The 16,900-nt window shown below is 42.5% G+C and overlaps 1 protein-coding gene across 3 annotated transcripts in view; it reads left to right on the top strand.

The window, feature by feature from the left end:
• ARHGAP45 (Rho GTPase activating protein 45) overlaps positions 1–16,900 on the top strand; it is a 160,934-nt gene that overhangs the window by 110,498 nt on the left and 33,536 nt on the right. For all 3 annotated transcript variants that reach the window (XM_040323967.1, XM_040323958.1, XM_040323976.1), the window contains 11 exons: positions 2,120–2,263; positions 2,387–2,471; positions 2,744–2,816; positions 2,956–3,028; positions 3,122–3,259; positions 4,714–4,778; positions 9,371–9,481; positions 9,610–9,690; positions 11,731–11,898; positions 14,328–14,465; positions 14,925–15,115. In XM_040323967.1, the coding sequence (XP_040179901.1) occupies positions 2,120–2,263; positions 2,387–2,471; positions 2,744–2,816; positions 2,956–3,028; positions 3,122–3,259; positions 4,714–4,778; positions 9,371–9,481; positions 9,610–9,690; positions 11,731–11,898; positions 14,328–14,465; positions 14,925–15,115 (1,267 nt within the window). The remainder of the gene's footprint in view (positions 1–2,119; positions 2,264–2,386; positions 2,472–2,743; positions 2,817–2,955; positions 3,029–3,121; positions 3,260–4,713; positions 4,779–9,370; positions 9,482–9,609; positions 9,691–11,730; positions 11,899–14,327; positions 14,466–14,924; positions 15,116–16,900) is intronic.

Here is a 16,900-nt window from a genome sequence, read left to right as displayed (position 1 = left end):
GCGATCTTCTCCGCCCCTTCTGGGTATGGGCTGCAGGACTGAGCGTTCCTATTTGATTGACAGTCTTCCGACAGGCTTCCGACGGTCGCATCTATCGTGTCACGATTTTCCCGAAAGTAGCCGAACGTCGGTGCGCAGGCGCCGAAAAGAGCCGCACCGACGTTCGGCACTTTCGGCTACTCGTGACGCGATAGATGCGACCGTCGGAAGCCTGTCAATCAAATAGGAACGCCCAGTCTCGAAGACCATACCCGGAACCGGCGGAGAAGATTGTTCTCTAAAACGGTAAGTACTGCTTCGTTTTTAAAAAAACTACCCGATTCCCCTTGACAAAATGAGCATGAATCTAATGTTAAAAAAAAAATTTCGGGTGAACTCCCGCTTTAAGGAGTATATTGCTATTCTGCAAGTAGCCACTGGTGGCACTGTCAACATTTGATTTTGCACTTTTTATGATATATTTTGAGAAATCGGTAGCGCTTCACCATTTTTTATTTATATTTTTTCATAGTTTATGTGGGAACACTATTTGTGTTAAGTGGCAACCTAAATATAGTTACAATAGATACGTACACTATCTTAAATGATTTATTTAGTAATTTTTCATAGTAGCGCAAAAGTATTTTCTTTTGTTTTAGGCTGTACAGTAAAACCTTGGTTTGCGAGCATAATTCGTTCCAGAAACATGCTTGTAATCCAAAGCATTTGTATATCAAAGCATTTTTTTTTACATAGTATAAGAGAGAAGAGAGGCACCTCTAAGTGTAGCAATAAGTTGCTAAATTTTGTACCTTCATTAAATGTAACCATATTGCTACATTTAGAGGCTCCTCTCTTCTTTTTTATACTCAGTTGTGACATGACGCTACTCTTATATCAAGACATCGCTTGTATATCAAGGCAAAATGTATTAAAACATTTTGCTTGTCTTGCAAAACGCTCTCAAACCAAGTTACTCTCAAACCAAGGTTTTACTGTAATATATTACATTTTTGTTTTTGGGTTTAATACCACTTTAAAGCGGAGCTCCACCCTAATTACAACAGTGGCTTAATAGTACTGCCGCTATCAACAATGATAAAAACTGATCTTTTTGTTTTCGAAATATGTACAGTACCTTTTTAGTAGTCTTCCGGTTTTGAAGCTTGCGTTTTGGGCATAGCGTCACTTCCCATTCGTTTTCTTAAGCAGGAAGTGACGCACGACAGCTAGTCCGGTCTATGAACTTGTTTTGTGAGGCTGTGTCACAACGGGGCGGTAACTTTTAATTCCTAGGCTTGCCGTTGTCATGGCAACACAGACGCTCAAGCCGCTGCTCCCCATTGCTCGTGCGCATGCGCGCGGAACAAGGAAGTGCCTGCTTGTGGGCTTATGCCCACAGTTAAAATGGCAACGGAACAGAAGGCAGAATATAAGTACATATTGCACACAGAATGGCAGCGGAGCGGCCGCAGGACACCAAAAACGTGAGTTTACAAAATAAGTGGCATTAACCATTTAACTAGCCCTTAAAAACTCATCTCTTTTGATATCAAAGGAGACAGGTACATCAAGCGCCCAGAGGCGATTCAGTTTGCATGTGTCGCGCTATATAAGTTTCTCATTCATTCATTCATTCATTTAAAAAAAAAACTTTTTTTCGTGGAAGATCCGCTTTAAGTTAGACAATAACGGGAACAATTTAAACTCCAAACATTTATATATTTTCCCACATGGAAATAGCAAGCATTGAAATAACGGGACAGTAGTTAATCCTACATTTAATTCCTAAGTAAGTTATGCTATGTTCTACCATATTTATGTAACTTCTACAAAGAGTCTTGTAAGTACTACCTATAGTTCATATTTATGCCCCTTTTCAATGTAATCTCTGGTTTACCCAAAGGATCAAGCTATGACCACGCAATGGAAAAAGGAAAAAACAAAAAACGTTACAATAAATAATGTCTTGGTGGTGGTGGCCCTTACCTGCAGCCCTTGACATTTAAGGATAGAGACCAACAAATCCCAAAAATTGCTAGTAATTCAATTTAGTGATGTTATGTAAAGTAATGGATGTTTCTATAAAAGTAGCATTAGTTCTATAAGCCTGTTTATATTATCCTTTTTTTACCTACAGAGGTAAAGGAGACCCGGCGTCCACTGGCTCATGAGTGCCTTGGGGAAGCATTAAGACTCCTTCGCCAAGTAATCAACAAATATCCTCTCCTCAACACTGTAGAGACTCTGACGGCAGCTGGGACCCTAATCTCCAAAGTTAAAGGTCTGAAATGTTCCAGTTTCTAGGATCCATTAAATGTTTAGCGATAAACCTGTTTCGGTACATTTTTAAGTATCTTAAATATGTTATGTCTCATTAGTTATTTCTCTCTATTATATAACACAGGTTTCCACTATGAAGCAAGCCTTGAAAATGAGAAGCGTGACTTTGAGAAGGCCTTGGAGAGCATGGCTGTGTGCTTTAGCAGCACGTGAGTTGTAGGGTTGTTGAAAGGGGAACAGGGTAGACATGTGTAATTAATTTAGTTCCGAATTTGTTTTTTTAACGAATTTTAACAAATTAGTTGATTCCTAAATTTCCGAATTTTTCAAACTTCTCAATTTTCGAAAAAAACTAATAAAACTAAAAAAACGAATTTTTCCGCAGTGCACATGTCTAGTACAGGGAATAAATATTTTTGGACTTCCAGTAGTGAAGATTGATAACTATTGCCATTGTTTGTGCCTTTTTGTTGTTTTCCAGAATCTCAGAATTCCTTATGGGAGAAGTTGACAGTAGCACCTTATTATCCTTACCACCAGGGGATCAGAGCCAGGTAAGACCTGGTTGTAGTTTTCCTATCCTATCATATTTTAGTATTACCTATGCAATTTTCCTTTTAATTCTTTTCATATTTCTAGCTTTTATAATTCTCAGTCCAGTATTTTGATTTTTAATCTTTTACCTCAAAACAGTCCATGGAGAGCTTATATGGTAGTCTTTCTGGAACCGAGAGTACACTGGCCAATGCAGAATATATGGATGCAGGTGAGCAAAGTTTTAACTTGGATGAATACAGTGAAGCTGAAAGTTAAATTGAGAATACCTGTGCCATGATATATTGATGTTGTTTAATCACAGGAAACCCTTTGGGTGATGATGTGGACATTATCCTACAGAAGAGTGAAGGAGGTGTACGAGCAGCTTTTTTCTATGCAAAAAAACTTGCAAAATACATGAAAGATCTGACCAGTTATATTGAGAAGAGAACATTGTTGGGTAGGCTGGGGAGCAAGGGATTACTTTTATAATAACGTGTATTTTTTTCTAAAAGTCCATCAATTTCAACCAACAGAAGAAGAAGAAAAAAAAAAAAGAAAACACACACTTAAATATATAACCTTCATATGCACTATCCAATATCCACAGTTGATCCAAAGGAAGGCAACTCAAATTGAAAACCTTCATATACACTATCCAATACCCAGTTGATCCGGAGGAAGGCAAAAAACAAAAACAAAGCATGATCCAATTTGCTACAGCAGGCAAAAAAATCATTTAAGAAAGTATCCAGGCCTTTCTTAAAACCGGCCAGAACCACCTCTGGAGGGAGTCAATTCCACATTTTACTGTGAAGAAACCTTTCCATATTTGGAGTTTAAATATTTTTTTACCTCCAGACATAAAGAGTGCCCCCTTTTGTCCTCTGTGATGACCTTAAATTGAATAACTCAACACCAAGTTCACAATATGGACCACTTGTGTATTTATACATGTTGATCATATCCCCCCTAATGTCCTCTTCTCAAGAGAGAATAAACTCAGTTCATCTAATCTCTCATAGCTGAGCTCCTCCATGCCTCTTATCAGTTTGGTTGCCCTTCTCTGCACTTTCTCCAGTTCCCCGATATCCTTTTTGTAAACTGGTGCCCAAAACTGAATTGCATATTCCAGATGAGGTCTTACTAATGATTTGTACAGGGACAAAATAATATCTCTCTTTTGCCATTCATACCTCTCTTAATACAAAGAATATTGCTTGCTTTGGAACCCGCAGCTTGGCATTATGTGCCATTACGTGCCAGGGGTTGTAAATGTTCACTTTTTATTTTCTAAATAGGTTCCTTTAAGCTAGTGCATTGTTGGTTCATTTACCTTTTCCTTCGATTTCCCTTCTAATTTTTTTTTTTCTTTGTCTGAATTTATCACTTCCTGTTTCTCCTCAGTAAGCTTGCCCCCATCATCCGAGCTGTTCTGGCTGGGGGTTAGTCAGTCAGAACAGCTTACTGAGGAGGAACAGGAAGTGAGAAATTCAGACAAAGAAAACAAAGAAAAAAAACATTTAGAAGGCAAATCGAAGAAAAAGGTTAGTGAACCAACAATGCACAAACTTATAGGGACCAATTTAAAAAATAAAAAACCATAACAAACCCTTTAAGCTTATGATCTTCCAGAACACCCAGATCCTTCGCCACCATTGATTGCCCCAGTTGTACTGCCCCTAGTATGTATGATGCATGCATATTCTTAGCCCCCAAGTGCATAACTTTACATTGATCAACATTAAACCTTATTTGTTAATGCCTGTATAATCTCATTATGTTAATTTACACACTCTCCTACATCCTACACCCTATATTTCCTCATGACTCCTTGATTTTCACACAGTGTTTGTGTGCTACATGCTGTGTCATTACAAGACTGACTTTTTTTTGTGTTCCCATTTCCTACAGAGATGGAATATGCTAAGGGGCTTCAGAAACTGGTTAACACCACCAAAGGTGTCATAACACAAGAGGTAAGAGAATAACGGTGGTGAGAAGTACTGAAATAATTAGGTTTATGGGTTCATTACCACATACACAATATACGTACATTGAGGGAAAAAAGTATTTGATCCCCTGCTGATTTTGTACGTTTGCCCACTGACAAAGGAATGATCAGTCTATATAATTTTAATGGTAGGTTTATTTTAACAGTGAGAGAAAGAATAACCACAAAAATATCCAGAAAAACGAATTAAAAAAAAGTTATAAATTGATTTGCATTTTAATGAGTGAAATAAGTATTTGATTACCTATCAATCAGCAAGATTTCTGGCTCTTAGGTGTCTTCTATACAGGTAAGTAGCTGAGATTAGTTGCACTCTATTAAAGGGAGTGCTCCTAATCTCAGCTTGTTACCTGTATAAAAGACACCTGCCCACAGAAGCAATCGATCAGATCCCAATCTCTTCACCATGGCCAAGACCAAAGAACTGTCCAAGGATGTCGGGACAAGATTGTAGACCTACACAAGGCTGGAATGGGCTACAAGACCATCGCCAAGCAGCTTGGTGAGAGGGTGACAACAGTTGGCGTAATTATTCACAAATGGAAGAAACACAAAATAACTGTCAATCTCTCTCGGTCTGGGGCTTCATGCAAGATCTCACCTTGTGGAGTTTCAATGATCATGAGAACGGTGAGGAATCAGCCCAGAACTACACGGGAGAATCTTGTCAATGATCTCAAGGCAGCTAGGACCCTAGTCACCAAGAAAATAATTGGTAACACACTAAGCCCTGAAGGAGTGAAATCCTGCAGCGCCCGCAAAGTCCCAAAGCACATGTACAGGCCCGTCTGAAGTTTGCTAATAAACATCTGAATGATTCAGAGGAGAACAGGGTGAAAGTGTTGTGGTCAGATGAGACCGAAATCAAGCTCTTTGGCATCAACTCAACTCGCCGTGTTTGGAGGAGGAGGAATGCTGCCTATGAAGCCAGGAACACCATCCCCACCATCAAACACGGAGATGGAAACTTTATGCTTTGGGGGTGTTTTTCTGCTAAGGGGACAGGACAACTTCCCTGCATTAAAGGGAGGATGGGCGGGACCATGTACCATCAAAGCTTGGGTGAGAACCTCCTTCCCTTAGCCAGGACATTCAAAATGGGTCATGGATGGGTATTCCAGCATGAAAATGACCCAAAACACACAGCCAAGACAACAGACCTTAATCCCATATAAAATATGTAGAGGGAGCTGAGGGTTCACGTTGCTAAACATCAGCCTGGAAACCTTAAAGTGATTGTAAAGCTTAGTTTAAAAAAAAAATAACAAACATGTTATAGTTACCTCCTCTATGCAAGGGTTTTGCACAGAGTGACCCTGATCCTTCTTTTCTGGGGTCCCTGCGGAGGGCTGCATTCCATGGAAGCACTCGTGCGGGCAAGCTCTTGAGTCCTCCTGCTGCGTCTATTGACAGCAAAACTTGGCCCCGCTCCTGACTCCCGTGTCACTAGATTTTGTTGACAGCAGCGGGAGAGACAATGGCTCCCGCTGCGATCAATCAATCCAATGAGGACCCGTCACTGGAACGATTGGGTTCAGGAAAGAAAAGGGGGGGGGGGGTCTGGGGGGATGCATTTAGGTAAAAAACGGTAAGGGTTTACAACCCCTTTAATGACTTGTGTGCAAAGAGGGACAAAATCCCTCCTGAGATGTGTGCAAGCATGGTGGCCAACTACAAGAAACGTCTGACCTCTGTGATTGCCAACAAGCGATTTCAACCAACTACAAAGTCATGTTTTGTAAAGGGGTCAAATACTTTCACTGCTTAATATGCAAATCAATTTATAACTTTTTTGAAATGCGTTTTTCTGAATATTTTTGTTGTTATTCTGTCTCTCACTGTTATAATAAACCTACCATTAAAATTTTAGACTGATCAATGTTTTTCAGTGAGTAAACATACAAAATCCGCAGGGGATCAAAAAAATGTTTCCCTCACTGTAAGCAGTCATGTCCAATTGTTACCCCCAGCAAGGGAAAAAATGCTGTTATTTTTTTTTTTTGGGGGGAGCTGAATATTCACATATGATGAATTTCAACAGTCTATGCATTGTCCAAATAAGCTGGATGCTGAACAGTGCACTTTGGAGAGCGGTCTATTCTTCATGGAATTTTTCCAAAGACACAAGACATTATTCACCTAGATACAAAAAGAAAGCACAGAGCGATCTCTTGCCTTGTGAAGTATTTAGTGCTAATTAATAAAAAAATAAACAATACTCTCAAGCATAAGAAATCAGATCACATAGCAATTGCCTTGCCAGTAGGGATGAGCCGAACATTCCCCCCCCCCCCCCCCCCCCCCCGTTCGGTTCGCACTAGAACCTGCGAACAGACCAAAAGTTTGTGTGAACTTTAGAACTCAAACGTTTGAAATCTAAAGTGCTCATTTTAAAGGCTAATATGCAAGTTATTGTCCTAAAAAGTGTTTGAGGACCCGGGTCTTGCCCCTGGGGACATGTATCAATGCAAAAAAAAGTTTTAAAAACGGCAGTTTTTGGGGAGCAGTGATTTCAAATGACTTTTCTTCCTTCAGAAATTACACTTTGTGCAGGGACAGTTCTAAGCATGGGAAACAAGCGCTGCTTTACAGGCATACTTTACACCCCCCCCCAAGGTACGAAATTTTAGGAATATTTCACTTTTATTGTTTCACTTTAAGCATTATTAAAATCACTGCTCCCGAAAAAACGGCCGTAGACTTTTCGAATTTGCCGCGAACACCCCAAATTGTTCGCTCTTCGGCGAACAGGCAATGTTCTAGTCGAACATGAGTTTGACTCGAATTCGAAGCTCATCCCTACTTACCAGCACCCATGCGCAGGAGAGGGTTACCAACACCATATAGAACAGCTACCACCAGTAACACCAGCCAAGCCATTCTCAGCAAGAGCTACATGTATCCTTGATGTGCTTCTGGGGCCCCACGCCTTTCATTAAATGGCATTAATTTAGGTACCTGTTCTTATTGCCAGGAAGTATTGTTAAGGACCTCATATTTAGGACTGAACAGTGGTCTCGAAGTGAGTGAAATTTTGTGTGACAACTAATTCATATCCTTTTGAGTCACAAGAACCAATTGTAGTTAATGTTCATGCACTGCATGATCTAGTATGTGATTGCATATATTTGATATACTGTATCTGGATATAAAAGACAAACATGTATTACTAGTTATAATGAATTTTAAAATTCGGACACAGTGGGTGGCCCCTTCTTCTTTTTTTTTTTTTTTTTCTTTTTTTTTCTATTCCTTAATCTCAATTGCGGCAGACTTTAAAGTGAACTGTGCATTCTTTAGAGTTTCTGACTTTGAAAGACCACAAGGAAATCGTTGCCAGCTGTGAAATTGGAGTTAAAGGTCCAGGTGTGCAATATTAGGTCGTAATCAGTATAGACAGATAAAAAAGAAAAGGGGGGTGGGGGGGTCAAGAGAACAGAGGAACAAGGAGAGAGGAGGGGTAAGAGGAGGGTAATGCACCACAGAAATGGAGGGTCACCCGCCTTCTGCCTGAAATGTCTCAATTGAAAAATCAAAGGAGTCAGGAAGAAAATTGTCCTATATCATAGATCAGTTTTTTATACAGAAGCGTTTATTAATCACCACCTTCCATTGTTGTAAGGTAGGTAACCCCAGCTTGGTTTCACACCTTACCCACCTGTGTCTTAGCAGTAAATCGTACCTTATGCAAAAAGGTGCTCAGAAGACCCAGCAGGCACAACCAAGAGTCTAGTTGTATTGGGGGAACCCATGACCCCATGTGGTTGTCATTAGCTTTTAATAAGGCTGCTTTTAATAAGGCTGTATCTGTGGGCAGGACTAGAGCATATGTAAAAAGGGGCTATTAGGTCCATTATGTTTAGAATTCTCAGAGCAAAGTCAACATATTAATTCTTAATCCTCGTACATACAATCAAAATTTCTGTGGACAAAGCCTCAGACTTTTGTCCGAAGGGCGTTGGCCGTGAACTTGTCTTGCATACAAACGGCAAAGAATTGGGCAACTTCTGCTAATGTTGTTTTATATTGAGAATTGCTTCCGAGCATGCGTGTTTCTACTTTGGAGTTTCGTCCAACGAACTTGTGTACGCACGCTCGGATAATCCGACAACACACAATTGTTGGCAGACAATTTTAAAGCATGCTATCCCACATTTGTCGGTGGAAAATCCGACAACAATTGTCCGATGGAGCGTACAACCGGTCAGGTTTTCCGACAACAGCCTGTGAGTGAATGAGTGAATGAAAAAAACTTATATAGCGCAACACATGCAAACTGAATCGCCTCTGGGCGCTGTCTCCATTCTCTGGGTAAGGAAACCTCTTGACCTCAGAAGAGATGGGTCTTAATCTTTCTCCTGAAGGCCAAGTGGTCTAACTCCAATCGGATGGTGGTTGGTAGTGCATTCCACAGGCGAGGTCCCTGGACTGCAAATCTTCGATCTCCTTTGGACTTGTATCTGTCATCACACAATTCCCGTTGGATAATCGGATCATGTGTGAGATCTAATTTACATTGCTCTCTCATTTAAATCCTTTAATTTCTTTCATTCTTAGCTGTGTATGCCTTTCCAGTCCATCTATTCAGTAGCTTTGGAGCAGGACCAAGAACATGCACATGGAGTCCTCCACACATCTTTAACCCTTCAGCAGCAGACATATTTGCAGGTATAAGATCAAACTATTAGCTGCATTGTTTTCTAAATGTGCTATTGTAAGGCTCAGTAATAAATAGCACCACTGCATGACAATATTACTTTTTTATTTGTAATGAATATGTTTCATTCTCTCTGAAGCCAGTGAGTATGCGACGCTTGGAACACGAGAAACGCAGAAAAGAGTTGAAGGAGCAATGGCAGCGAGCTGAGCGCAAACTGGTAAGATTTAACACTGGACATTTTCTCTGTAATTAACCCCAAAACTATGTTAATTTTGGTCCACATTATTCATCCCTGAGCTGGAGACAGGTAAAGCGGCCTATATTGCTTCCCCTTTCTGATTGTAAACAGCTGGATCAGTCAAAGGTTCTCTTGGGAAAAGAACATTCTGGTTGGGTTCACACTGATACTACTCGACAGTCATACGACTTTCATCCTACTTTGCTCTGCTACATCGCTAGGGTTGCCACCTTTTCTTCAAGCCAAACCCGAACACTTTAGCGGTGCACGGCATGGCACCCCAATCGTGGTGCGATTTTTGCCGCGGTTGTCACCCGACAAATCGCGGCAAAATCACGTAAACAGAATTGTGGGATGCCTGGCACCCAAAAAAAAGTTCGCAATTGGGGTACCATTATCCCCTTCCCCTCCTATTACAAATATTCTTCCCTCTATCACAGGGGTCTCCAAACTGCGGCCCAAGGGCCAGATGCGGCCCTTTGCTAGCCTTTATCTGGCCCTTAGGGCTTTATTCCTCCCACTGATATGAGGCACTATTCTTCCCACTGACTCCAACAAGGGGGCACTTTTTCATCCACTGATACCAATGATGAGATACAATTACTCCTACTAATAGGAGCACTACTCCTTATCCTACTGATCGAAAACTATGAGGCTATATTTATTCTCACCAATGCTGGGCCCCGGGGCTTTTTCTGCCCCCGCTAACCACAATCCGGCCCTCCTAAAGGCTGAAGAACAATAAACTGGCTCTTTGTTTGAAAAGTTTGGAGACCCCTGCCCTATCAGAACAAATCCTCCTCCCTCCAATACCCCCATGGAAGCCTACAGGGGGTATCACGAGGCCCCAGCACACAGGGGGGCCTGGACAGCAGGGGGTTCAGAGCGGCGGGCGTGGGGGGCAATAACAGTGAAGGGGGGACAATTACAGAGATTGTGGGGGCAATTACAGAGGAGGGGGGGTAATTACAGAGGAGGGGGGTAATTACAGAGATGGGGGCAATTAGAGGAAGGGGACAATTACAGAGGAGGGGGGTGCAATTACAGAGGAGGGGGTGCAATTACAGAGGAGGGGGGTGCAATTACAGAGGAGGGGGGGCAATTACAGAGGAGGGGGGCAATTACAGAGGAGGGGGACAATTATTGAGGAGGGGGTGCAAATACAGAGGAGGGGGGAATTACAGAGATAGGGGAAAATTACAGAGGAGGTGGGAAATACAGAGAAGGGGGTAATTACAGAGGAGAAGGTGCAAATACAGAGAAGGGGGGGAAATACAGAGATAGGGGGCAATTAGAGGAGGGGGGAATGGCAGAGGAGGAGAGTAAATACAGAGGAGGGGGGTGCAAATACAGAGGAGGGGGGCCCGCCGCTCTGATCCCCCTGCTGTACGGTTCCCCCTGTGGTACCCCTTGTCAGCTGGAAATGGTGTCCAGGTGTGAGGCAGAGGGAAACCCGGGCACAGCCTCCTAAACCCGTACTGTCCGGGTCAAAAACGGACAGGTGGCAACCCTATACATCGCTCCTACATCGCTTCTACATCCATTCAACTTGAATGAACAGGATACTACTTTGCTCCGACTGTGTAATAGTATGGCTTGACCAATCAAAACAATCCCAGCGTGACATAAATTCCTTTTACTGCTGCTGTAATCACATGTCGGATGTCAAAAGTCGGATGGTAAGGACAAGGATCCTACTTTGATCCGACTTCAATGATATTCAATGGGCTGAAGTAGGATCAAAGTCGGACCAAATTAGTACAGGGAGCATTTTCAAAGTCGGACTGACATGTGTCGGACCAGTTAAGACGGCTCCCATAGGGAAACATTGATTTTCACACGTCATGCGACATGAGCTCCCAATGTCGGAGCATTTGTCGTACCAGTGTGAACCCAGCCTCTCTGGTAAACATAGAGCCAGATTACCACTGCACCTGCTATAATCCCTCTCTGTATAGCACATTGAACTGCCATGACTTATTTATTTATATAACTTCATATTCTTTCCTTTTCTGTCAGATGGAGGCAGAAGTCAACCTCAGAAAAGCAAAGCAGATATATATGCAACGTAGTGAAGAGCATGAAAAAGCGCAGTATTATGCAGCACGTGCCGAAGAGGAGCAGAGTCACAGTGGTGCCAAATCAGTTGACAAAAAAAGGAGAGCCGAGGAAGAAGCTAAAAACAAAGTAAGACTGGTGAAAAGGCAGGAAAACAAATGCAGCGCATTATCTGGAATACATCCCATACCTTACAGAGCTGGGTTAGGCAGGCCATACACGGTTTGAATCTCGGCTGGTTCAGCAGGAGCTGAGCAAGATTCTAACTGTGTATGGGCAAGGTAAATGTATTAAGTTGATCGAATCAACTTGGGTACAACTGGCATGCCAGGTTTTCCCTGCGATTATCGCAAGCAGCTGCTATAGCCGCTAGCAAAAAATCACGGTCTATTCTAGGCGAGGATGGCTTCTCCTGCCCTCCCCTGCCAGGAAAAAACAATGGCCTGGAAGAACGAATTCCTGCATCAACACTGTGTGTGTTGATGGAGGAATCAAGCAAATTTCTTTCCTACGACCCGTCTATGGCCAGCCTTAAAGTGGATGTAAACCCAATTCATGAAATTTGAGCTGGGCAAATCTATCCGCAGTGTTTTGTTATCTCTCTTTCAAGTACTTGGGGGTTTATTAGGAAAGGTAAATCCGCTTTGCACTACAAGTGCAAACTGCACTTGGAAGTGCAGTCGCTGTAGATCCAAGAGGGACACGCAAGGAAAATAAAAAACATTATTTTAGCTTGCACGTGATTGGATGATAAAATCAGCAGATCTTCCCCTTATTTCAGATCTACCCCTCAGTTTTACAGCGACTGCACTTCCAAATGCACGTTCAGTGCAATTTCAATTGCACACGGTCGGACATCAAACAAACTTTCCCTTGGATTTTTGTCCAGAGTGATTTGTCCAGTCACACCCATAGCATACACACGCTCAGACTTTTCTGAAAACGTTTCTAAAACTTTCCCAACATCACGTGTTTTTTCTGCTCTTTATCGCCACCCTTTGGTTAACTTCTGCTATTGTTGGTTGATTTTAACATTGGTTCTGGGCATGCGTGTTTGTACTTTGGACAAAAGTACAGGCTTGCTGTACACACGGTTGGACTAGGCACCATCGGACTTTTGTTGTCGTAAAGTTTGTCCGTTTGCAGACCGAACTTTTTGTCCGATGAAACCCGAAAAAGTTGGTCCGATGGAGCGTACACACGATCAGACAAATGTGAAAACTTGTTGATTTTGAAGTTTGTTTTGCCGAAAGTCCGACCGTGTGTACGGGCCTTTAGTCTCGTAGCTCTGTCCTGCCCCGTTCCTCTGTTATCAGCCTGATAACTTTTGACAAGCTCTCCGAGACCCTGAGATTGACCTGTGTGTTGGAGGTAGTTACTATAAATAGATTAGCAGCCAGCTAAACAATTCACAGGCACGTTCGCATGTGTGGGGAGGGGGATGTGCCTTTTCTCCAATCGGCTTTCTCAGTGTCTAGCAATGATCTCCTCCTACAGTAGGGTGACCAGACATCCCCAGTTTCAGGGGACAGTCCCGTGATTGAGGACACTGTCCCTGGACCAAGTCTGTCCCTGGTTTTGTCCCCGGATTGGATTTAATTGAGGGGAGGGGCAATTTCAAAGACAATCGGTGCAGAATTAAAAAAAAAAAAAATAGAATTGCACACCCCCGCTCCGCTGCTCCTACTAGCATAGGGGGGTTGTATTTTTCCCATTATCTGTGCCCCCTTCTGATGATCATGTGCTGGTCGGAGCGGAGGGAATATTTCTTTAGTTTCAGGCGCATGCCCATTTAGCTTCGCTCGCATGTTCTTCTGCCTTGGCTCAAATCCTGGCCAGCCACCTGCCTATCTCCTTGCCTTCCCTGGCGGAGTGATCTTCCTCCACTCCCCATCCAGTAGTAGCCGGGGCCCGAAGAGTAAGACTTGAGAGGCTGTAAGACGGGCGGCGACGGGCAGAGAGTCGCTGATTGTTGCCATTACTAGTAAAGAAAAAATATGTCCCCGGATTTCATTTTAAAAATCTGGTCACCTTATCCTACAGATGAATACAGAAGTGAAAAATCTAACAGGACATGTACTTTCTAGACAGCAGGTAAAGCTAAAGACAGTAGATATGCATATAAAACTTATATAGGGTGATTTGTTTCCTCTCTGTGTATCATCCGAGGCTGTTCACTTCACTGGGTATATGTTAGGGTTTACATCCACAATGTGCAAACACAGTCAATTTGTATTATATTGACATGATCGCTTATTACACATAATTTTCCTTATTGTGGGGCAAGGTACATTTCTGGGATTTTAGCTTGCCATGAAGAAGGAAGAATCCACCCACTTAATAGCAGTAGCCCTTTATGGGGAAAAATGAAACCTCCCTAATGGGAGAACAATAAAAGATTGGAAGAAGCATATAACTAGATTCCCTATCTAGCCATCTTAAATACAGTAGTCTAGCTGCTTCTTCAGAGGTAGCTTTAAATGTATCCTATTTGCCAGCTCCCTCTGTCGTGTCATTCCATATCCAATCTTCTCCTTTGCACATTTCTCTTATTATAGGCAGAGGAAGCAATGGCCACTTACCGGACATGCATTGCAGATGCCAAGACACAGAAGCAGGAGCTGGAAGATGTGAAAGTGAATGTTCTTCGTCACCTACAAGAGCTCATCAAACAGACGGACCAGATTCTACGTTCGGTAAAAGAAAGGCGTTTACTCATATGCCGCTCTCTGGCCCCGTACACACGACCGAGTTTCTCCGCAGAATTCAGCCAGAAACTCGGTTCAGAGCTGAATTCTGCCGAGAAACCCGGCCGTGTGTACACTTTCGGCCGAGGAAGCCGACGAGGACCTCGGCGAGGAAATAGAGAACATGGTCTCTATTTCCTCGTTGTTCTATGGGAGAACTCGGCCCGCCGAGCTCCTCGGCGGCTCCAGGACTGAACACGCCGAGGAACTCGATGTGTTTGGCACGTCGAGTTCCTCGGCCGTGTGTACGGGGCCTCTCTGTTTCGCTCTAATGTTACTAGGTGTTTCATTTCTCCTCAAGTTATCTTCAACACACTTGTTTCTAATTAAATATTCTTCTTGTATTATCTAGTCCCTTTTGCCCGTATCCATATTCCCTCACACAGTGACTTCCTTGCTTCTCTCTAGGCCACCATATCCTACTATCAAAGCATGCACAAGGAGACAGCGCCCCTGCCTGTTGGATTCCAAACGCTGTGTGAAAGCAGTAAGCTCTATGACCTGGGACAGCAATATGCATCATATGTCCGACAACTTGGAGCTGATGCAGAGAGAGAAACATCCTATGACTTCCAGCCATACACACCACAGATAACATTGTATGAATTTTTAATGAATTCTTTATTCTTTCGCAGAATAGTCCTCAATATCAACAAAAGGAAGAAAGAAAATTAGCTGGAAAAAAAGCAACATTTTTATATAAAGAGGAGTCTGGATAGATCTTTTCAGTCGGTTTTCATCAATGATTAAATCCAGATAAACTGAAAAGCCAAAAGTATTCACCATTCCACACTTCTTCCATGCCCCATTACGACTCTGGGTGCTGCATCTCCACCATCCATCTAATTCAGTGTTTGCATCCCATTACCCAATAAAAAAAACTTTATTGTTCAAGTGATCACCTCTGACACATTTCAATCAGGAATGAGCTTGAGCATACAATTATTTATATGAAATAATAAAAAAAATGCATACAAATACATTAAAAATGTTTGAAAGACTAATTAAGTCTATGGGTGGAATCGCTTCATCGTTCACACTTAGTAAAAAAAGTAGACATTATCTTGATGCACAAGATCTGATTTATCAGTAAAAAGTTAGGGATCCTATTATGTACTAGTGCTAGTGGACCAAGATAGGGCTAGATTCACGTAGGGGGACGCAAGTCTGTGCGGGCGTAGCGTATCCTATTTACGCTACGCCTCCGCAACTTAGATGGGCAAGTGCAGTATTCACAAAGCACTTGCTCCATAAGTTGCGGCAGCGTAGCGTAAATCTGCGGCGTAAGCACGCCAAATTCAAATTGTCAAGAGGTGGGCGTGTTTTATGTAAATAAAACATGACCCCACGTAAATGACGTTTCTCACGAACGGCGCATGCGCCAGCCGTGAACGTATCCCAGTGCGCATGCTCCTAATCACAACGCAAATAGTCAATGCTTTCGACATGAACGTAATTTACGCAAAGCCCTATTCGCGAATGACTTACGCAAACGGCGTAAAATTTTCAAAATTCGACGCGGGAACGACGTCAATACTTAACATTGGCTATGCCTCATATAGCAGGAGTAACCTTACTCCGGAAAAAGCCTTACGCAAACAACGGAAAAAAATCCGCCGGGCGCACGTACGTTTCTGAATCGGCGCATCCAGCTCATTTGCATATTCTACGCTGAAATCTACGGCAGCGCCACCTAGCGGCCAGCGTAAATATGCACCCTAAGATACGACGGCGTAAGAGACTTACGCCAGTCGGATCTTAGCCTAATTTCGGCGTATCTTGCTTTCTGAATACAGAAAGAAGATACGCCGGCGCAGATTTGAATTTACGCGGCGTATCAATAGATACGCCGGCGTAAATTCTTTCTGAATCTAGCCCATAATGTTTACTATTTTTATTCACCTTGAATGGGAAAAGGGCTCCATTCAGGGACTTTTTAAGTTTTTATTCTATCTGTTTACCAATTTCTTTTGCATAAATCTTGTAGTCTTGATATGCAATTACAGTATGGGTTGATTTTCTTTAGGGTAGGTTCACATCTACGCACGGCCACAGCAGCCCATTCATTTGAGTGGGCTGTTGCATCTGCAGAAAATGTCCCTCAAAACTGCAGTCACAGGGAAACCACATGGTGCTTTGAGGCTTCACGCACCTGAAAGCATGCTGCATCTCTAAAGAGCGTGGGTGTGGGAATGCATACAATTTACACAAATTCTCACAAAAGCATGAACTTTGCCTAAATGTTCTTTTGTTTGATTGTGATTCTAATTTAGTTTCCAGTTTTTCTGGATTTATGTTTGTTGGAATCTACTGAACAGGTCACTTTTAGACTCATTTATAAAAGTGAAGCTTTAGGCTTCATTCGGATGGCAGTGATGCCCGTC

This window comes from Rana temporaria, chromosome 1 (genome assembly GCF_905171775.1).
Source record: "Rana temporaria chromosome 1, aRanTem1.1, whole genome shotgun sequence".
NCBI lineage: Eukaryota > Metazoa > Chordata > Amphibia > Anura > Ranidae > Rana > Rana temporaria.
The sequence above is the reverse complement of the archived record's forward strand: the minus strand, read 5'-3'. Positions and strand labels throughout refer to the sequence as shown.